This window comes from Caenorhabditis remanei, chromosome II, assembly GCF_010183535.1.
Source record: "Caenorhabditis remanei strain PX506 chromosome II, whole genome shotgun sequence".
Classification (NCBI taxonomy): Eukaryota; Metazoa; Nematoda; class Chromadorea; order Rhabditida; family Rhabditidae; genus Caenorhabditis; species Caenorhabditis remanei.
Window position 1 is genome coordinate 13,172,371 of NC_071329.1, and position 22,434 is coordinate 13,194,804.

The 22,434-nt window shown below is 36.5% G+C and overlaps 7 protein-coding genes across 7 annotated transcripts; 3 read left to right on the plus strand and 4 right to left on the minus strand.

Moving 5' to 3' along the window:
• Positions 1-111: 111 nt before the first annotated feature.
• GCK72_006591 (uncharacterized protein) lies at positions 112-2,275 on the minus strand (the record flags this gene model as incomplete). The annotated part of the gene is made up of 7 exons (XM_003113389.2): positions 112-323; positions 376-752; positions 808-1,245; positions 1,290-1,378; positions 1,428-1,621; positions 1,746-1,881; positions 2,246-2,275. 7 exons carry the CDS (start codon positions 2,273-2,275, stop codon positions 112-114), a joined length of 1,476 nt encoding a protein of 491 aa, XP_003113437.2.
• Positions 2,276-5,573: 3,298 nt separating this feature from the next.
• Positions 5,574-7,279, minus strand: GCK72_006592 (uncharacterized protein; the record flags this gene model as incomplete). The annotated part of the gene is made up of 7 exons (XM_053725693.1): positions 5,574-5,801; positions 5,851-6,135; positions 6,193-6,441; positions 6,489-6,569; positions 6,674-7,061; positions 7,114-7,211; positions 7,256-7,279. 7 exons carry the CDS (start codon positions 7,277-7,279, stop codon positions 5,574-5,576), a joined length of 1,353 nt encoding a protein of 450 aa, XP_053589887.1.
• A 1,843-nt stretch (positions 7,280-9,122) lies between these two features.
• GCK72_006593 (uncharacterized protein) lies at positions 9,123-10,015 on the plus strand (the record flags this gene model as incomplete). Its single annotated transcript, XM_003113850.2, has 4 exons — positions 9,123-9,216; positions 9,266-9,489; positions 9,537-9,638; positions 9,692-10,015. The coding sequence occupies 4 exons, from the start codon at positions 9,123-9,125 to the stop codon at positions 10,013-10,015; spliced, it is 744 nt and encodes a 247-aa protein (XP_003113898.1).
• A 228-nt stretch (positions 10,016-10,243) lies between these two features.
• Positions 10,244-11,974, plus strand: GCK72_006594 (uncharacterized protein; the record flags this gene model as incomplete). The annotated part of the gene is made up of 6 exons (XM_053725694.1): positions 10,244-10,421; positions 10,471-10,544; positions 10,629-11,228; positions 11,282-11,364; positions 11,416-11,692; positions 11,738-11,974. 6 exons carry the CDS (start codon positions 10,244-10,246, stop codon positions 11,972-11,974), a joined length of 1,449 nt encoding a protein of 482 aa, XP_053589888.1.
• Positions 11,975-12,204: 230 nt separating this feature from the next.
• Positions 12,205-13,484, plus strand: GCK72_006595 (uncharacterized protein; the record flags this gene model as incomplete). The annotated part of the gene is made up of 7 exons (XM_053725695.1): positions 12,205-12,275; positions 12,325-12,498; positions 12,546-12,928; positions 12,973-13,025; positions 13,076-13,176; positions 13,219-13,342; positions 13,395-13,484. The coding sequence occupies 7 exons, from the start codon at positions 12,205-12,207 to the stop codon at positions 13,482-13,484; spliced, it is 996 nt and encodes a 331-aa protein (XP_053589889.1).
• Positions 13,485-13,657: 173 nt separating this feature from the next.
• On the minus strand, positions 13,658-14,720 carry GCK72_006596 (uncharacterized protein; the record flags this gene model as incomplete). The annotated part of the gene is made up of 6 exons (XM_003113778.2): positions 13,658-13,738; positions 13,784-13,852; positions 13,901-13,984; positions 14,035-14,223; positions 14,273-14,372; positions 14,419-14,720. 6 exons carry the CDS (start codon positions 14,718-14,720, stop codon positions 13,658-13,660), a joined length of 825 nt encoding a protein of 274 aa, XP_003113826.2.
• A 210-nt stretch (positions 14,721-14,930) lies between these two features.
• GCK72_006597 (uncharacterized protein) lies at positions 14,931-20,872 on the minus strand (the record flags this gene model as incomplete). Its single annotated transcript, XM_003113797.2, has 8 exons — positions 14,931-15,011; positions 15,057-15,206; positions 15,257-15,443; positions 15,539-15,630; positions 15,679-15,784; positions 18,863-18,964; positions 20,114-20,247; positions 20,813-20,872. 8 exons carry the CDS (start codon positions 20,870-20,872, stop codon positions 14,931-14,933), a joined length of 912 nt encoding a protein of 303 aa, XP_003113845.2.
• Positions 20,873-22,434: the final 1,562 nt, after the last annotated feature.

A 22,434-nucleotide genomic window follows, 5' to 3' on the forward strand; every position in this document is an offset into this window, starting at 1 on the left:
GTCGCTAGATTTGAAAAGTTGTGAAGTAACAGATTTATTCAGGGAGACATAAATAGTACAAATTAAGGCATAATAGTTTTGGCATTACATGCAATTCCAGTAAATTTATATTCATCGAAACACAACTGTGCGTAGTGTATCTTCATCTCTAACTTCCATCACTGCTTCTGATCCATCATTGAAGCGATAAGAGATACCACCATCGATAACAAGATGAGCATCATAACCACGACTTTTTATACGGATTTTGTCGGCAAATCCACGTGGATCAGTTGGTGGGAACGTGGCATTGAAAATCGGATCACGAACCGAAAACGCGAGTTCTGAAAATAATCAAATTGAAAGTTGTGTCAGAAGACTCCTTTTCGAACTTACGTCTTCTATCCGGATCAAAGATGAGTTGTTGATTGAACTTTGTACAAATCTCGCTGACCGCATTCTTATCAGCATGTGGAATTTGTGGAAGATTGCAGTGTTCCGCAACAATTTTCATCAAATCCTGCACACATTGCTCGGTTAATTTATTAATATTGAAATGCCAAGACGTTGATCCCGTTCCAGTACAAATTGTGATTCCAGAGCTCTTCTGTTTCAGCATTTGTTCTTCATTAAGACCGATTTCATAGTAGGATACCCGAGAGGAAAGACTTTCACCAACGAAAACTTCGTTGAGAGCTAGAACCGGTAATTCGACAGTCTCCTTTTCAATTGGTACGACTACTTTGTCAGATTCAGAGATCATTCTTTTCTTTCTGAAAATTGAAAATTCATATACAAATAGTCTGAATCTGAACGACATCAACTTACACAGGTGGTGACAGTGACATACATTCTTCCACATCAATTTCTCTAGCAGGACTACGTGGATTGTCAGTCCAGCGTGCTGTTGATGGATCCCTATTTAATTGTTGATCATGTAATTCAATTGCATCACTAATTCCATCATCTCCAGTAACTGTGATACGGATTCTTTGACGATACAACCACTCAAAGTTTCCATGGAACAACTTCTTCAGTGCTCCAGCCAAATTCTCCTCTGGCAGTTTTCTCATCAAACACATATATCCTTCAGATCCTTGAGGATCAGTGTTGATTCCGATGACTGGCTTATGTTTTGTGCGAACTTTGCTAGACGCCATCAGAAAAGTTCCATCTCCACCAGCAGAAAACACGGCGTCCGCCCAGTCGACTGCTTCTTGAGTGTATCCAAAACGACGAACGAGACGAGATTCGATTCCGGCATTTCTGAAAGATTTGAGATTGAAGAAGTTCACGAATTGAGCTCTTACTCTAGTTCCCGTTGGAGTGTATTCAGATAGGAATGATGGATTTTGTGCTTGGAAAGAAGACGATTGTAGTCAGATCCACGTTTTTTGAGCTGAAAAAGTGAAACATAAAAAAGATCATCTAGACTTCTAGCAACTTACAATTGTAGCCAATTGATCATCATCACACCCTTTATGAACTTTTTTCTCGAATTCATATCTAGTCAATTTACTCAAAATGAGCACTTTCTTGGGCTGAAAACTCGGCTTCTCCATATTTCCAATTGATCTTTTTGATAGGGTATTTTGAGTTTGATATAGAGCAGCGGCCAATGATTTTGGCAGTCTCATGTGGTCTGAAACTGGGGAAATCTTATTGATTTTGTATTGAGAACAATAGCTTTTTCATTTGAAACTTTTGTTACTTTTTCCACGCTTTCCACGAAAGACGCAATTTTGAAAAACGAAAAAAAAACTAACTCGTTGGATCAACCCAATATCTGCTTGACTCTCCGTTATCGACAATTACTGGTCTAGGCTGTGGAGCTAGAACTGTTTTTGGAGCAACTGATGGTTGAGTACTACACAGATAAGCGGTGCGGAGGTGTTGGTTGACCTGTAAAACAAGGAATTGAGAAAAAGGAATCTTATCTACTTGTTGTTTTGTTTATCGTCTGTATGTTTGATTCAATGCTTTTGCAGAATTTTTTCGCCCGGTTTCTTGACAATCAATATTGATCTTTCGATTTTTGTTCTTCCCATTATCGAGAGGGACCTCTGTATTATGTAGGCCGACTACAGAGAAACGTGTTTTGTTCATCTTCATCTTTAAAGATCGTCTCACAACTGATGGTCATGATAAGAAGTATTATGACATCAGATATCGGAGACGACTTTTATAATTGTTATTGTCACGTTTTGTGATTTCTTTTTGCGGTTGATCTTCTTCAGAAAGAGGAAGACACAGAAGAGAGAATTACCTGCTCAACATTTCTAATACGAATCCTCATTATTGCTTTTTTCAATTCAATTAAGAGTTTCAAATTTCTTGTTCTCAAGAATCAGGTCAAAATCTGAATACTATCGAGGAAACTTCTTCAGTGACTTCTTCGTTGGCGGCGAAAAATAGTGTGGCAGATTTTTATACTTTTGATTCTTTTGATGCATTCGCCTGCGTGGCAAGCACGTGGCACAAAATGGGAGAGGGGAAAAGCTGGAAATGGTTTTTGATGAGGGAAAGAAGAGAAAAACAGAGAAAAAGAGAGGACACGGAAAGAAAGAAAAAACGAATAATATAGAACTAGAACTGTAGCAGAGGGAAGCTGGATGAACTGTGGCCACTAGGGTATTCACGATGTCAAGATGTGAAGAGAGCGAGTTTAAGAGACATTTAGAATCTACAGTGTTAAGGACAGAACAACTAGGATTAACTCATAAAAACAAGAACTGTATTTTAGGAATAAAATGATAATAACTCATGATAGAATATTCTAGAAACATGTCTTTTAATGTCAGACAGTCTGCACTATTGACAAACAAATACACAGAAACGAGGCCAATAAAACTAGATGGGAACGCGCTCACTGACTGACTGATGGACTGTCTTCTGATGGGAAGAAATGGGATGTTAGACTGACACGCTGCCGATTTGTCTCGTTGTCTTGAGTGTCTCTCGATCCGATATAATCTATCATTTTCACATCGAAAATGGACACCATCGTTATCATTCGCAGAAGAGAGAGAGGAGAGATTGGACTTGCAATAAATAGAATGTTGAAGTGAATTGATGATGATGAAATGATCACGGAAAATCTGCCCACTTTAGAGAAAAGAGAAAAACAAAAAGAATGATGGTTTGGTTTGGTGAACAAAAGATTTGGAGATACCGTAATCCTACTGCTCATCTAAATAATGAATATAGGTTGATTCTGTGTGAGAAGTATGAATAAGAAAGGGAGAAAACAAGAATCAAGAAGAAGGAATAGGAAGCTTGCAAGTGTTACACACACACACACACAGAATGTAATGATAAGACAGAATTCTATGAGAATATGTTTTAAAAAGTGGGAGGGGTGAGAATTCTCATTTCATCCAGGTCAGATGGTCTTATCACGAGCGGTCCGTCGAATCAGTTCGTCCGAAAGATCAGATGAAATGGAAATGAAACTGTATTATCGTTAAAATGAAACTGGTTACTTTCTCGACGACAGCCATTTTTTATTGAAACGGAACTCGAAAACAAACTGATAAACAGATGACAAAGAATCAGACCATCATACCAGATTCAGAAGGTCGATAGGAATGTTGTGATCTTGTTTCTGGATGACCCTTATGTTATCAGTAGTAGACTGACGGATGTTCAATTTTTGAAGAAAAGAAGTCACCCATAAATGTTTTCGAAAAACATTTTGTAAAGGCGTTTTTCGATATTCAAAAGAAGTATACAAGTTTCTATTCGAAACTGTCAGTTTGACGTACTGAAATAGGTACTTGGCTTATCAAACCAAGAGTGACCGTTGGCTGGTCAGTTACTGATAACACATCTGGAGCAATTGATAGGCTAGATGGAAGAGTACATTGTATTTTTATAGAAGATAAACTGAAACTGATAGACCAAGGGTTACTGTAGACCATGAAAAACATCTTATTAGCTGTAATTAGTTGTCTCTTCTTTCTCTTTCTTTCACCAAAGACCAAGGGTTGTTCTACTCCTCTCGGGTAGCTGAATTCCTAGTGAGAACATGGATTGATGACGTGGCAGGAACCGTATCAAACTTTGACTCGACAGTTTCGGAGACTCAGAGAAACGAAGATGTAGCACGTGAGAAAATACAAAAGACATGTTAAGAAGAAACTGAAAGTGTAAAAGAGAACACGAGGGGAAGAAAAAGGTAAAGTTATTTAGGGAAAGACATCACGGAACATATGATTAGTTGATCAACTGTGATAGGGAAGTCATTTTTTGAGATTCTTCTAATATCGAAGTAGCCTGAAAATGCTGCTGGATTGTACAGAAGAGTTCATATAAAGAATGGAAATGTCTTTTCCGAAATGTTAAGAGAATGTTGAAATTGAGATAGCATCGTTGGCTCCTGTTATGTTGAGCAGTAGTAGAGATCGTTTATGAATATCTATCATTGAAAACACTTGTTGTCTCTACCCTACAGCACTCTTTGGCTTCTTTTTCTGCAGCAAACCGTATCATCAACATAAGCTGACCGTGTCAATACCCATAAATCTCACTACGTGAGAAAATCTCATTTCATCATTTGTTTTCAAGTTCTTTCCTCCTTCTTCTCATATTTTGCAATCTCCATCTTCCATTTCATCACCCTGTGACTATAGATCACTACAAAACCGCACTGTCAGATCGGAACTAAATAGAAAAAGTAACACACACACATATATAATTGAAGATAGAGATAGAAATTGATGAAAAAAGAAAGGAATCCCATTTTGATATGATGACGATGATACACCAGTTTGAGGCCACGTGGGGAGAGATTCCAGTAACTGATTGTTTGAACTTTGAGTTGAGAGATTTGTTTTGAAGAAAATATTTTTCAAAACGACCGAGAAAATGATTTGTTTCGTCAGGCTACAGAATATTGCATCAGAAAATGAAAGAGACTAAATGAGAATATGAGAGGGAACATATGATGAACTGTAGCGATTTCTTCGAAATTCCACGTAGAAAATATTTTTTTTATAGAAATCTCTGTCTTTAGATATCAAAAGACGACGGAAATAAATAAGATATGGAACCCACCCGGGACGGAACATGTTGTCTTGTACTTTTTTTTGAGCAATTAAATTTCAGATTCTGAAAAATGACCCACCTATAAATACAAGTGAATTTCTGACGGAAGCTCAGGTATTATGGAATGCTGAAATTGTACATTTTTACACTTAAAGTTTCCTGAAATGCTCAAGTATCTATTCAAGATCATTACACTAATGTTACTGGGATTCAATCGAGTTCCATTTTTAAAACTTGAAGACGAAAAATAATGATTTATACTATGTAGCGATAGAAGAAACACCGGCAAGGACACGACAAGTGATTATGCAAAAGAAGCAATGGCAAAAACCATCAATCAGTGAAAAAAAGTCAGGAGAAGATCTGAAAAGTTGTGAAGTGACCAGGAAATATTGGGGAATTTTGGATATGTTTCAACGGATTACAATGGTTGCACAAAAGCGGATTATCACAAGAAAGGATGAGTGGGTTGAATAAATTGTTAGATACGAATGGAGTAGCGAGAAAGAAAACGTAACAAGAAGTACAAAAAGACAACAGAAAAACGATTAGACGCATGGTTTGAACTTTCGCTCATTCTCATTGGATTCCTGATCCAATCGAATGATTTTAACTCCTGACATGAAACGGGCATGGCTGTTTATTAAATTCTTCGCTGTTTTTGGGTCCAAGTCGACGATTTTGATTGCATATGCAAAGATACGGCCATTGGGAAGTCTGATTACATCTCGACGTGGAATTGGGCAAGAATGGAGTAACCGAAGAGATATCATTATCTAAAAATTCTTAAAATACAATCAGTCCTTCCCTCTCATTTCCTCTTACCGAACAATCCTTCATAGTAGCAGCCAAAAAGTATTTTCGAAGTTTTTGTAAATCTTCATTTTCCGATGATTTTGGTCCGAGGATAGCTTCTAACCCAGCTCGTGTCAATGAGGATTTATCGAGAAGCGTTGATTTGGTGTGAGGATCCATTCTATCGTAAATCGCATGTGCTTCAACTATTCCGATTTCATCAACTTTTTGGGCTTGAAGGATTTGACCGAGAACAGACGAGTTACGGATGTGAAATTTCTTTTTGGACTGATTTCCAGAAAGGGCGAAACACAGCTGAAACGACTTTCAATTAATTTCTCTTGATTAAACAACTGATTTTTTTCAACTTACAGCAGAGATCAGATCATCTGACGTGGCTTCGTTTCTAGGAAACAGTGTTTCTGAGAATATTTCCTTTTCCAGAGGTTTTTCATCAGAATGTACTTGGTTTCCATCTATGAAAATTCTTAAATTTCGATGGGGAACCAAGAATAGCGAATGAATCGCTTTGTGCATTCGTGAGTAGTTTCCAGAGAACAAATCCATCGGACAGAAGTCGTACATTTGTGAAAAATGTGATTGGCCGCACGACTTTTCGATCTGAAGAATTAGCAATATTTTCAGAATTTATCAATTAATATACTCACTTGAAGGATGCAATTATTGCAGTGAGGAACATTCGCATTTCTATGGTTTTGGAAGAATCCTTGTTTGGGCTTGATTTCCACCTGAAATTCATCTGGTTTCAAACGATACTTTTTTATTTATCGTGACCGATATTATTGATTATTTTCAAACTTTCAAAAGTTTCAAAACAAAATGTACTATTTACCGTAATCGTTGAACTATGTCTGCCATCAGCAACAGTCATTGGGAGTTGTGTTGCATCCAACATCTGGAGTGACGTCATTCTCTTCGGATTCGTTACAATTACTGCTCCATGTACTCGTTGGAATGTGTTCAATGGAAGGAATGAGTATTCATCAGGCAAATCGAAGAGATCCTCGAATCTTTCAATTTTCTGATTAGCAGGAAGACTGGGAATCTTGGCAAGTTGATGAACATCTATAGTGTCAAACTCCACAATATTCATATCAACCAGATACTGTTCATAAAATAATGGAGCGACTATTCTTTCCATATAACTGTTCACCATTTCGCTTCTTGCTTTTACAGTTAGAAGACCACTTTTTCGAGCTTTTGCGAATCGCCATACTATTCTGTATTTCAAAATTTACATAATTATGCATCTGTTTTGTAATTGAATGTTACCTGACTCCAGTAAGTCGATGTCTAGCACTGATAACAAAATTTGCCCTTCCTTCACCACGAAAACAGAATGATCGATAGTCGCGTGGCTCCACGAGCACCTGAAAAAACACTAATTTTGAACCAATAAGGCTAATCGACTTACTTTTCCAGATAAATTTATCTGCATTTTGGTAGGCTCCAGCACGATTGAAAAGTGACGTTGTTTTTAAAACATCTGAAAGTTGGGAGAGTTTAACGATCTGTTATATACAATAGTGGGTCAGAGATGATTCATAGACAATCAAAAAACCGGAAACCAAACAAAAATCCTCATTACGAAATACATCTGCTTTGGTTTATTTATTTTATCGCGCGAAAGTACATATAAATACCTCGAGACGCAGAAAAGGAAGACACGTTAAAACAATCAGGTGACGAGATCAAAAAGTTGGCAGTTTGCCAGCCCCTTGTGACAAAAAAGTGATGGTATTGATACTAAAACACAGAGAACCGTTGCTTTTATATAGATGTTTTTTGAAGAATGACGGCATTATGTATATATTGAACAATGCAGAAAAGAGCTTAAAATAACATGGAAAGGATTTTCCTTTTCTCAATTTTTGTTTCAGGAAGAAAATTGGTTTTTTTTTTGTTTTTGTTCTGCATTTGTGAGAGAATGCAAGCTGACTAATGCGCCAAAAAACCAAAAAAAATTGTTGACCAAAGGAAACGAAAACACGCTCTACTGGACGGCTTGGAATCTTGCCAAAAATTGTGAAAGTCTCTTTTTTTCCAGGAAATGGATCATTTTTCCATACAAGTTTCCGGTCATTTCCGCAGATTTTCTTTGGTTTTTAGTATAAATTTGCTCAATTGAGTGTTGTTCTTTGATTCCATATCAGGTATTGAATCGGTGCGTTATCGTCTCTGCAAGAAAACTAACAGCTCGGGCTTGTAAACAGAAAATATTGACAAGTCAATTTTTGGTTTTTCAGTTTATGATCAAGAAATAATTCTATATGGCAAAAATAGTTTTTAATTTTTCGGAATGATTGATCGTGAGAGACATAATTTTACAACATTTCTGAAGGTTCATGCGGAAAGAAATGGAGCGAACAAGAAGAAACAGAAGTAGATTAAATAGTCAGTTGCTTTACATATTCAGGCAAATAGCTACATTTTCTAATTAGAAATTTGCAGCTGATGCCTTGTTTCTCGAGTTATTTTTGTTCAGATGAATTCAGTCATGTGAAGATTAGGAATCACATCATATTTGTTGTTCGGCATGTAACAAACCTTTTGAGTTAATCAGTTACCGAATAACTAAGAGAAAAAGTAAAAGAAACGAATCTGAAAGAAAGCACAAATTATAAATGGAAATAGAGTTTTAAGAACATTTGAAAAAAGTTTGAAATAATCTGTGTTAAAATAATCTTCAATTTCAAAATCTTGCAGTTATTGTCCAGTTTTGGTTTCCTCTTCGAACGGAATGGAGTAAATGCATTTCGTATCAGATCATAACGTAAATACGAGCCGACATATTTTTCATACTGAATGCATACGAAATCTGTGGTGTGCTGTATCATAATAATGCATTTTCAAATCCTTCTCAAATCTCCACTTATATGAATTCAGTAGTTAAACCTCTGCTCCTGCCACTGGCCACTCAACGCCTCATACTCAGAACATCACAAAATACGTGCCAACTTTCACTCTGGTCTCTCTCTCCGTTTCTTCACGCTGGTCACTATTTTTTGTTTGTCTCTTCTTCTCGCTCTTTTCTCCCCCAAAAAATCGAATGAACCACTCCGCGCTTCGTTTTATCTTGTTGTGTTGTGTTTCGAATGGATCCGTTTCAATTTAATAACAATCTTTCTCGTTTTCTTATCAGACACCGTATTGATCTAATTTCGAGAAGTGTTTATTGGTGTTTCCCGACGACTTTTGAAAGTCATTTGCGTCATTTTATTTGTTAGAGAATTCCCTTATTCCTTAAATTCATTTATTTTCTTTCAGAACCCGCTGCAACTATGACTCGTAAGTTTTTCGTCGGAGGAAACTGGAAGATGAACGGAGATTTCGCCTCTGTGGACGGAATCGTCACCTTCCTCAACCAGTCGGCAGGTATAATAATCAATAACCTGGCCACTGACTTAATTGAAATTATTTTCAGATAATGCCTCGGTCGACGTTGTCGTAGCTCCACCGGCACCATACTTGGCGTATGCTAAATCCCACTTGAAGGCTGGAGTCCTTGTTGCTGCTCAAAACTGCTACAAAGTTCCAAAAGGTGCCTTCACTGGAGAAATCTCTCCAGCCATGATCAAGGATCTTGGCCTCGAGTGGGTCATCTTGGGACACTCCGAACGCCGTCACGTTTTCGGAGAAACTGATGCCGTAAGAAAGAAGTTATATATTTAATGAAATTATCATCATTTTTTCAGCTCATTGCCGAGAAGACTGTCCATGCCCTCGAATCTGGTATCAAGGTGATCTTCTGCATCGGAGAGAAGCTCGAGGAGCGCGAAGCTGGACAAACCAAGGATGTATGTTCAGCTCAACTAGTCATAATTCTTCAAGCTAATTCATTTAATTCCAGGTCAACTTCCGTCAGCTTCAAGCCATCGTCGACAAAGGAGTTAGCTGGGACAATATCGTCGTTGCCTACGAGCCCGTCTGGGCTATCGGAACTGGAAAGACCGCTTCTCCGGAACAGGCTCAGGAAGTTCACGAATGGATTCGTGAGTTCCTCAAGGAGAAGGTCTCTCCAGCGGTCGCCGACTCAACCCGCATAATCTACGGAGGATCTGTCACAGCTGACAATGCCGCCGAGCTCGGAAAGAAGGCAGACATCGACGGATTCTTGGTCGGAGGAGCGTCCTTGAAGCCGGATTTCGTCAAAATCATCAACGCCAGATCTTAATTTATTTTCCTTTTGTCATTGCACAATTTCTCTTCTTCGGAACCTTCCATTTTCCGTGTCTACAGTGTAGAAAATAGCAGCTTATGTATTCGTACCATGTATTCTTAAAATAAAAAGATTTCTTGCCTGAAAAAATCTCACTTTCTATTTCTGTGAAAAGGTTTGTTACTGTGTGCATATTTTCAGCAATGAGGAAATCAATTTTAAGATACGATATTTAAATTACAGATGAGTAATCAATACATTAACGAGCCAATTACAACTGGAAAAGTAACTCTCGAAACAACTGCAGGTGACATTGAAATCGAATTATGGACGAAAGAAGCGCCACTTGCGTGCCGAAACTTCATTCAGTTGTGTATGGAAAACTATTACAAAGGAACATGTTTTCATCGACTTGTGAAAAGTAAAAAAACAAATGTTTCAGTTTTTACAAAGAAATTCTCTATTTTCAGATTTTATCTTACAAGGTGGTGATCCAACAAATTCGGGTACAGGAGGAGAGAGTATCTATGGACATCCGTTTAAGGTTAGCATAGTTTACAATAATTTTGTACCAAATTATACGATTTTGATTTTTTTAAAAAATGCTTATTTAGTTTCGAATTTTCAGGATGAATTCCATCAACGTCTCAAATTCAATCGTCGTGGGATCGTCGGAATGGCTAACGCCGGTCGAGATGACAATGGTTCTCAATTCTTCTTCACAATTGGAGAACGCGGAGCACCAGAACTCGACAAAAAGCACACAGTTTTTGGAAAAATCACCGGACCAACTCTGTTCAATATGCTCAAAATCACGGAAGTAGAGACAGAAGGAGATAAGCCTGTAACTTTTTATAAGATTACTGGCGCCAGAATTGACAATAATCCATTCGATGATATCAAACCGAGAGAAAAGAGAAAGAAGGATAAGAGTGAACGGAGAAAGGAACCAAAGGTTGTGGAGACAAAGAAAACGAATTTACTCTCTTTCGGAGATGAAGCTGATGAAGATGAGGAAGCTCTGGCTGTTTTCAACAAGAAAACTGCTAACAAACCGAAATCCGCTCACGACGCTCATGACAATGATACTGTTGGATTGTCGAAACAAGCTGCTGTGACTCGAGATGAAATGAGTAATTATTGTCCGGAAGATGAAGATGCTGTTCGAGATGCTTCTTCAATTTCGTCGATTCGAGAAAAGTTGATGAAGAAAAGTCAAAAAAGAAAGGTATTGATGTTGACTGTTTTGATAGGAAAAAATATCAAAACGTTTTGTTTCAGATGGATGAGAGAGTTGCTGCTGAAGACGAGGATTACGAGCAAATGATTGAAGATGAGAAGAAAGCGAAAGAACGAGAAGAAATGTAAGTTTTCGAGGTCAAAGTCATTTATATATATATATTCAATTTTTTCAGTGAGAAGATGAATTCGGAGCTCAAAGACATGCAAAAAGAGTATATGAAGGCGTTGAGACCTGTGAAAGAGAAAAAGAAGAAGGTGAAGGACGAGACACTCTCCGAAGCGATGCAAGAATATCATGACCTGAAAATGCGCTTCAAAACGAAGACAAAGGACGTGGTGAAACAAAAAGATGCTCAAAGAGAAGGTCAAACGATGCAAATGTTGGAAAGATTCAAGAATCGATTAGGGTCATCGAATCAAGAAGCGATTCTGTTCGATCGGAAGATTAAGGTATGAAAATATTCATTTGGTATTTCAATTAAAATCCAATTTCAGTTGAAAGAAGAGGAACCGGTGAAGAATGAAGGCGAAGAAGAGAAGAAATTCGGAACGATGGATTTGGATGCTGAAGATTTGCAAGGAACCTCCTGGATGTCTCATCGTTTCAAAGCTGAAGACGTTGTACTTTCTTCGAAAGCAAAAGATGCGAATATGCGAGAGGAAAGTGAGGATTGGTATCACATCACGGATCCAAGAAACAAAATGGCCAAGAGGCGGCGTGGAGAAGAATAAGCTGTGGATGAAAAAACTTTATTTTTATTTTTCTATTTATTGTTTCTTTTGAATCTCAATCTTCTGTCAATAAAACTTTTCTGGTTTTTTGAACTTTTCAAATATAATTGTATGAAAATGGGTGTTTGTTTACACAAGTGACCGATTTTTCTGATTCATTCTCTGATTTTCCCCTCGTTTGTTTGATAAGTGAGAAAAGTTTATTCATTTTTCAATTTTCCGATCCAATCATGACGTCTTGGTCGAGTCTTCCAGCTGAAATGAAATCAGAAGTTTTGAAATATACAAACTTTTTGACATGGTAATTTAAAAAATAATTTAAGAAATGATTTAGAAATAAAAAATTGCAGCAATAATGTTCGATTATGCTCGCAAGCAGACAAAGAAGCTGTCGAATCTATGAAAGCCAAAGTTCCATTTCTGAAAATTGGAATATCTTTGGAAGCAGTCAATCTTCTGATAATTCAGAATCCAAATGAGATTCTGAGAATCGATTTGATAGCTGAGGAAAATAAAATATACAGGTTTCACTTGAGTTTTTGGATGAATAGTTTTTAATGACTGATTTCAGAAGTCAGAACTTGGATATCGGAAAAGATTCAACAATTATGAAATCTGATAGTTTTCTGGAAGAAATTTCAAATTTTCTGAATGGAATTTTTCAGCGAAAACTGGAAATTGAATCATGTCTGATTGAAAATAAGGATGTCCCGACGCATCATGAAATGTTGAAATTTATTGAAAAGAAACTTTCTGCAACTTGCCCGAAAAGACTAGTTCTCTCTGGAAAATTCTTTTCGAATACTCACAAATCCTTGCCATTTTTGAAAAAAGAAAAGAAACCAGAAGTTTTAATTCGTAATTGGAAAAAGGATATTTCTAAGCGATGGGAAGGGTACAGTCTACCAATAATCAAGATTTATGAAGTTTCAAAATGGAAATCCAAATATGGAAGTTCGTTCTTTTTCTTAGAATTCTGAGATTGTCTTATTTTTCAGATCAAGAAGACATAATAGCATGGACCGCACTCGAGTTAGTCACTTATATTGCTGTGAGTTTATAAGTGTTGATTCTTCTGAATCAACAAATCACTTTTTCCAGAGAATCGCATCAAATCCAATATATAGGACACACTGGTTGCCTGGTTACCACGTGGAAAATAATGAAAGAAGTTTGAGTTCATACGGTGGAACTTTTGAACAGTTAGTTAATCAAACACCTTAAAAAACCAATATAAAATTCAGATTCCCGAATTATGACACATATAAACTTCGGATGGATTCGAAGAAGATCAACTTCGTTAAATTCACTGAATGTGGAATTTCAATGCAAGTTGGATCTCCGCAAAATATTGATATGAAGGATAGTGTGAGTCGAATAGATTGATCGATGTAATTATAAACAGAATATATATTTTCAGACATGCAGTCTCGAATTCATGTGTCCACGTTGTGCAAATCATTCAATGGAAGACTGGTATTTCAGAGAGATTATTGGAAATTTACATTGAGACTCTGGAATTATTACAACCTGTGATAAAGTGATTTCTCTGTGATTAATAAAATATGAAGACTTTTTTTAATGCTTAAAATCCATTAACGGTAATGGTACTTTCATTAAATTTTTGATTCGAATAACAAAAACAGACAAAAATTAACAAAAACAAAAATAATGAACAAACTATTATCGATATCTCTTGATTTCAGCCTCCCATTGCTTTTTGACAGATTCGTAGAGGCGAAGAGCTACTCGAGCATCAGTAATCTACAATAAAACAATTCATTGAGAATTAAAATAATGAAATTTTACCGAATCGTGTTCTCCTTTCTGAATCTCAATTCCTAGAACTTCCTTTGCCAATTTCTTCAGTGATGGTGTCTGAAAAACGTGTTTCATCAACCAGTTCTATTAGTTACTGCCACTTACGCCTTGGCATTTCGCCATGTTCTTTAGAATTGAGCATTTTGCAGTGTCACGTGTCAGCTTCCGAATGTGGTTTAACTTGAGCACCTACAATTGAAAATTTGAGAACATGCCAGAATGCTATTGCAGAAACGAACCCTGAAGTCATTATGGACAGCATGTCCAACAACAATTCTTCCTTCGAGAAGTTTTGAAATTTCAGTTTGAGCTCTATCAAATGGAATTGCTTTCGTCATGTTTTCCGGACGAATTCCAGATACAGCCGTTCGGAAATCGGTCACTTTCTCTGTCGGCTTTACGAATTTGTCGTAAAGAATCTTGCCCAACTAAAATTAACATTTTTGAGATTTGATGAACTGCATATCTCAAACTCACTTCATTAACTACTGAAATTCTCGCCAAAATATCAGTCGTTCCACCCATTCCTGCGCCAACATACTCGCAATCAATCGCTATTATTTTTGTAGGCTCTCCTCTATAAATATATTAATCTACCTCGGTTCAAATCTGGCAATATAAACCTCTCAGAATCTTCAATAACAACTGGAATATCATGATGTACTTTCTTCACTTCCAATGCTGCTGCTAAAGCTTCTTGAGCTCTACGCTTCCGATTCAGTTTCTGTTTTTGTCTTTTTGATTGAACTTTTGTGAATCCCTCGTTGTCTTCTTCTACCTCTCCATTAGCTACTTTCTCAGCTTTGGCAGCTTCTTCAGCTCTCTCCTTTTCCTGTTTCTCTTCTTTTAACTGTAATTGAAGTACTTTCCACGCTGGTGACAAGTCTTTCGGGTCGATTGTTTTTGCTGCGTGTTTGGACGCCATTTTACCTAAAATCGATTTTTATTTTGAAAAATTAGTGAAAGATTCCAGATATTTATTCAACGTTTTTACATGGAGAAACCCGAAGAATCGTGGAATTTAGATTTAAAAAATAGCAAAAAAAAAAGAGAAATAAATTTTTATTTAGAGTATGCATTCTGACGTGATGGTGTACACTGCGTACGATGCGTCGGAGTATACGAGCTTCCCATTTCAGTTTCCAGATACGGTAGAGTTCGGAGGATTACAGCTGTTTCGACGGCCATTTATCCTTGTCATGCGATCGAATCCGACCTGGAAAATAAAATAAAACAAATAGAAATTAAAAAGAGTACATACCTTCATTTCGTCAGTAACACATGCCAACAATAGCCTCCACGCCTTTACTGTTTCATGATTGAACTTTACAACATCTTGAGATCCAATTATGAAGACTGAAATCTCTCCGAATTGCTCAATCATCGCACCAGTGAACCCGCTTTCAGCCATCTGGAAACCAGAACTCAATATCAGAAAAATCTCAAAATCTCGTGACAAACCTGAGCATGTTTTTCTCCGTAATGTCTAATCATAGTGAGCTGTTCATTGATATTATCCAAATTCTCAATGAGTCTTTCGAATATTCCAACCATACATTTACAATGATCATGCTCCGTCTTAACAAGTGGAGGCGTCTGTCGTTCACGGCTCAACGAGTTTACGAAAGCAGTTGTCAGAAAGATTGATCTGAAATTATGCAAGGATTCAAATGAACTTTAATGAATTAGGAGGAAATGGAAATATTTTGAACTTTTAAAGTTCCAGACGAAGCCATTTCTCACCTCATATCTGGACACTTGTTCTCAAGTCGTCTGAAGATTTTCTCCATGAGTTTCAGAAAAGTGCCACCAGAGTTCATTGCATTGAAACTTTGCTGAAATAGACAAAATATTAAGAATCGGAAAAGATAATTTCAGCTCACTCTGAGTAGTTTCCTCTGTTTTGGAGTTAGATTCAACTTGGCACATCTGTTGATTTGAGGTGTCACATTGGTGTCTGATAGGGATAGTTGACGGGACAGAGGCTCTCTGGAAATATGAAAAATATGGAAAAGAATGAAGAATTTCTCCCGTTTTCATATTTTTATGACTTGAATCTCCGATCCCACTGTCTCAGTTTAAAAATACATACTTCTATACATGTGCCTACAGTAACTACCATTCTCCTCCCACCCCACCTTCCAAAATTTACGAGAAATCTAAACTTACAACGGTCTGAATCTCATATTATTGAACATGAAGTCTACGAATATTTCAAGGAAGAATTTGAGCTCACAATCTGTGAGCAACCGAAAAAAAAAATGGATGACGGGTGAAAATTGAAAAAATGTATGGCTAGGCGTCTGTGAAGAAGAGGTACTTGACATTGATCATCTCACGAAAAACACGAGGAATTGTTTTCTCTTCCCCGTTTATTCCATTTCAATTTGTTTTGTTTTGTTTCTCGAATTTTTAAAAATAGACAAGAAATCTCTGGACTTTTTGGTTTTTCGAACTCATCTCCTTACCGAAAATGCGCGATTTTTCCGAGAAGAGTCAACATTTCTGAAATTACAAAAAGATAGTTTTTGAGAAAGAAAAATAGAGAAATATGAAGAATAAAAGTTGGTTTGAAACATTCAGAAAATTGAAGAAAAAGAGGGCGTAATTGCTCATCGGAGCATAATTTAATATGAGTTTACAGGAGTATGAACTTGTTCAGTCAGAAAGAAAAAAAAAGAAAAAAAGAATGATCTCATTTCTGCTGCAAGAACTCGTCTTCATCAAATTACGCTAGGTGAAGCATATGAGAATATTATTTTGATGGGGATAGTATTAATGGCTTAAAATATTCTCACATCTCTACTTGTTGAAATTAAGGATTGAGAGTGCCTTATCCGATTAGAGAATCTATAAATGTGATATGTGTTATGGGCGGTTCAAAAATCAAAATGCGATATTTTTTGGCTTCTCGAACTTTCTCGTTCGTTTTTAAAATTGAATTTTTTGATTTTTTTCAAAGGATTCCGACAAAGTTTATTGAAAGTTCTTTACTCTCAAATTTTTAAGCCTTTAGATTACTTAATTTCAACTAGAACTCCTACTAGAACATCGAAAATCATCAAAAACGAATTTTGAGACAAAAAATGAAATGACTCCAGTCATCGGAAACCTAGCTTAAATACATAAAATTGTACTTTCTTAACGAAGACTGACGACAAAAATGAATAGAAAACTCAATGATTCATATCATTTTTCAACGGTTCTGACCAACAAAAGGTATGTATTTACGAGATATAATGATAGGGATTTATATCAAAACTTGAAAGAGAACAATGAAAAAAAGAGAATACGTCAAAGAGGTTTTTGTCTCAAAACTCGAGTCTTTTCGTTCTTTTTCTTCACGGAAATTTCATCTTTGTGACGTCTTCATGTCACGTCTTCATCTGAAGTTTTGAGATGAAATAAACAAGTGATTGAGTACTACAATTATCAGTTTTCCGAAGATCTTCTCTAGAGGAATTCTGATGATTTTTTTTCTTCGAGCCTTCACAAACAGATTCACTTCCAAATTCAATTCAATCAAGCGAAACGATGAGGAAGATAGGGAAAAAGAAGATCCCTTCGGAAGAAAAATATTCGGGCGAAAAATATTTTTATGCAACTAAAGAACTTGGTTCCTTTTTCCTTTTTCCTTTTTATGAAATTCTGTTATTCTGTTATTCTGATGAGATGGTGTTCAGATGATGATGATAGAAAAAGTGGAGATATTGGGACTATTTATGCGGGATAATTCAGAAGACACAGAATTAAGACTGTGGGAAATTGAAGGGATTAGGCGAGGTGAAAGGAGATTTTAGTTTAGATTTATTGAAGATTCAGATTCTTGATTTCCATATCTCAAACTCTTCGATTCTGGCTAGAAGCTCAAAAATCAAAACTCAATTCTTTTCAGAAATCAATTCAACATCCACATGTGAATCATAAAACAACAGATGCAGTCTAACTTATCTCTTTTGACTCATTTTCCGAATGAATAGAGATTAAAGTGCCCAACTTGTGAACTCCGCCCATTTCAGTCTAGTTTGTCATTCAAAATGTTTGAAAAGTTTTCAATGAAAACTCAACAAAAAAGTTCATCGAAACGAGACTGAAATCAAAAAGTGTAGTCTAATAGAATAAATAAATCTCGAAATATTCGGCTCTCATGTAGCTCGTTTTTAATCCGGAAACACAATAACGCACTTCCGGAAAACATTTTTGACATTTCACCTCATTTTTGAATTGAACTCAGCTGCAGAAAAGTTTCTGATTCAGTTCAAAATTTTCATGATTTTTTCGGATCAATTTGGGATTCTAAGAATAGGAAAAGCACAAAATCAAGTAGCAAACAGAACAGAGTTCATTGTTCAAGTCATAGCTTGTTTCAAAATAAAGTACAATACTGGGCAAAAACATACGAACTTTGGCCGTTTTCAGTTGAAATTTTCTAACTTTGAGAGGGTGTTACGGTATCAATTATTGTCCCACAAAGTAATATATGTATAAATCATACAGAACAAAGGTAGACCTTCAATTTTGTAGTTGACGTACGGGCATTTCCTAAAGAGCTATGGTCATCTTAATTGGACAGCTCAAAGTCGCACTATTTTGCACTGAAATGGGTCGATGTGACGGAGAAATTACTTTGTTGGGATTTATCTTGCTAGGGAGCGTTCGTACAAAAAAGTTGACAACTACAAAAATAAAGCTCTACCTTTGTTCTGTATGATTCATTAAAAACCTATTTAATGGGACAATCAGAATTATCATGACACCCTCTCAAAATTAGGCAATTTGAACTGAAAAAGGCCACAGTTCGTACCTTTCTGCACAGTACTATACTGTTCCCGCCAGCAGTTCAATTAGAAAAACATTCCAAGAACATCTTGAATTTTTCCAAAACGTCAAATCAACGCATTTCCACGAAAATTCTTCTTACCTTCTCAAGAAAATAACTAGAGATACTGTATCTATTCACCTTTACTTTCAGAAACCGTGAATCGAATATCACTACTCTATTTGAGCAATCCATTAACTAACGAAAATCCCCAATTCGAAAACTGAAATCCCCCTTCTTAAACTCACGTTGGAACATCCAATGCATTCGATTTCTGGACCGATGGTCTCCTCGTGCATTCATCACTTTTCCAGATTCGATTCAACATTTGGAGAACTGATTCACGTCTTCTGAAAACACAAATAGAAAAGAAAATAATTAAAAATTCAACGAAGTTTTTAAAAAAACCACAATCCCTTTCTGTCACGAGAAACATTGATGCATTTCAAATAGTTTCAGTCCTTAAAACGGAATTCTGACGTCTAGACTACTGAGATTTCCCCACTCGAAGAAAACTATTTCCCCGATGGGCGGTCATTTCCTGTTAGTTAGAGTTCTTGTAATAGAAAAAGAAAAAGAAAATAAAAAGAGATTTATATAAAAACAAGAATTGTTTGACCCAAAGGGAATGGATTTCAATTCAAGGAATATATAGTTTTGTTCCAAAGAATTAGAACAAATCTTCCTCTCATTCAGAATGGATTAGGATTTAAATAGATTTCATTAAGAGTGATTACTACAAGAGGTTCGTGAAGACTTTGAGCTCTCTTGTCCATTTATACATTATTCAGAAAAACAAACACTCCAAAAGAAAAAAGAAAAAAGACCCGTGACTTTTAAAACTCTTTCTTCTAAAAACTATCGCCTTGGTGATCACCCACGTGTCTGGGTCACAGCTCATTCAAATTCTGACACCTTTTTTTTTGCAAATTCGTGTTTGATTCATGGTTTTTGCTATTACGTAGATATTACTGTGTCTATACTATTTTTTGTAGAGATCAGAAAGTCAACAGAAGAAGTTCCACAAGTTTTGAAAGTATGTGAATCTTCTTATGAAAAGCGGATTTTCTGAATTTCTTCTTATCCCTCTTTTGGGGTTTTTCAGTATTAAAAAACTTTGGAAACGAGCAAAAAACCATAAAAGAGGAGTTAACAGAAGTCATTAAGAGAGAAAGTTTCCGGTTTTTAAAAGGTTTGTTTTCATTTCTAACTCGTATTTTCAGAAGTTGAAATGAGAATGACATCATTAAAAGGAAGGAAATGAAAACAAATGGAATTAGAAGATATGAAATATAGGAAGAATCGATGAATCTTCTCGTTCTGAAAGTTACAGAAAGTTGTTAAAATTTGATCTAAAAACAAAAAAAGCTTCTTGAGATCAGATTGCAGGAAAATACGCTGACAAGGTCAATATTTTTTAGAGTAATATAACTTTTTGAGTAATACACAAACTTCAATCTTTAACATTAAGAGCTCCCTAGAAATAATTGAATTCTCACCTCAATTGCCCATCAGGTCCAACGATGAAAGTTCCTGCTCCAGCACCGGCTCCGCCCCTTCTTGGTGATGAAGATGCACTTCGAGAGAAGCGTTCGGCATAAGAAGAAGGAGGAGCCATTGAATTTGGACACAACTGAAACAGAAAAAGAAATAGAAATAGACAGGAAATTGGAAGAAGAGGGGACAATTCAATTGAACAGAAAGGGGGAAGACTTTTTCGGTTATTCGAGTTCGAAAGTTCCAAGTTTTTTGGAGGGGTTCGATTGGCCTGGAAATTGGAAAACCATATGAAACGTTCTACCAACATTAACTCTTGAAAGTCTGTTAAAACTTCTGAAACTAAATTCCAGAGTTTCGAAATGTTCGATTCAGGGCTCCGAAAAATTCAGCAATTAATCATAACGAAACTGTGATGTTTCTAATATCAACCCAAAATCATATTTCCATCTTAAAACTAGTGACAGCCCAGCCACTCATCTTTCAGAAAATCTATGATGGGGTGCCTTTGGCGCGTTTAGTGATTAAAAGATGAATGTCCGGGGACGCGTTTTTTACTGAAATTGTGTCTGGCGTGCTTGTGACGGGATTTTAACTAAAATGAGTGTCTGGGGTGCCTTCGACGCGTATTTGATCAAAAATTGTGTTTTTGATTCGAAAAAATTCGTTTCTGAGCAAATTTGCACCATTTTCAGAATTACCTGTTGCTGTGGAGGTATTTGCTGACGAACTGTCAAACACTCTGCATTTGTTGAAGCCATTTCGTGAACACTAACCTGAAAATCAAACAATTAAAATCAATCAATTAAAATCAACGACTACATTCAAAACGTCATGAGATGACAAAGAAATATTTCGAATACGTCAGTCAATCTTCCAAAAAAAATGAGAAGAGAAAGAGAAAAGAATGACGAATTGAGTGGCGACAGATTTGTATAATTTTCAAGAATCTAAAATTGGAAGTGTTGCATAATTTATGTACACCTACAGAGAACGGAGATGAATTTATGAGAAATGGAAATGTGCCTAGGGCTACATGTTAAGCTTCGTCTGGAATTCTGATTTTTGAATTTCAGAAGAACATAACTTCCGGACAAAAACCTACAAAATCTTACCGTGGGAATCGAGATTTTTTTGATTGGAGTCACTTGGCTGTTTCTTGGAGAATGTTTCACGTAGAGGGTTGCAGGACGTTGACGACGAATCAATGGAGAACAAGGTGGAGAATGTTCTGGACTTCGAGTGCTGAAAATTGATAGAAATAGTTCAAAAATAAATGTTTTTCAGAATGACAGGGAACCTGGAACTTGGTGGAAACGTTGGAATTCAAAAAGGGTTTGAAAGCTGTTTTCCTATCTTTCAGTAAACAGCTATTAATATGTCTATCGAGAATCAGTTTGAAAACTTCTGGAATTCACCAATTCGGTGCATTTTCTATTCGATTCTAAAACAGATACCCTGTCGAATCTCTCTGTACTGATTCATAGTCAAAAAAGGAGGCTATTTTCAGATTTCTTGCTAACAGAAATACGTTCTGAAAAACAAGAATGCCAAGACTAAATATAGAGAAACATATGAAAACATGTCTAATTGGATTTTCTCTGAAAATATGAACATCATTATATAAAAATAACTGATGAAGGAATGAGGCTCGAAACTTTCAGTTGAAACCATACTTGCAAACTGGACCGGCTTGTAACTTGCTTGAAACGCAATGTTCTCGGCTGAAAAATATACCAAAATGTAGATTTCGGCGAGTTCTATGACTGTGACCCATTACAAGCCGGATTGTGCATCGATAATGTGTCGCGGAAAAAAAGTGCCAAAAACGCGAAAATGGCCAAAAACAACATTCTAGCCCGGCCCGCGACACATTAACGATCCTATATCTGGCCCGTAGAGGGTTACAGACGTAGAACTCGCAGACATTTTGATATACTTTTCAGCTTATAGGATTGCGTTTCGACCAAGTTACGAGCCGGTCCGGTTTTGCAAGTATGGTTGAAACCCTTGAAAATCATTTGAATTGCGTATCAGATGTCAAGATTTCCATTTCAAGGAGATGTGGGATACGGTATCAAGATCTCATCTCTCTTGTTTTCAGAAGTTACCCAAAGTGTGCCCGTACGTCCCCCCCCCCCCTCACTTCGAACCCTTCTGATTGTTCTGTTGAACCCCCACACATTCCAAAAATTGAACCTTTCAGAATCCCATATTCAAAGTGTATAAAATGTGTGAGAGAGAGACATCTTTGATGTCTCTCGTCTGAAAGATGAGAACTTGTGGGAGTCCCCCCATCTACAAAAGAAAGAGAAGAAGAAGT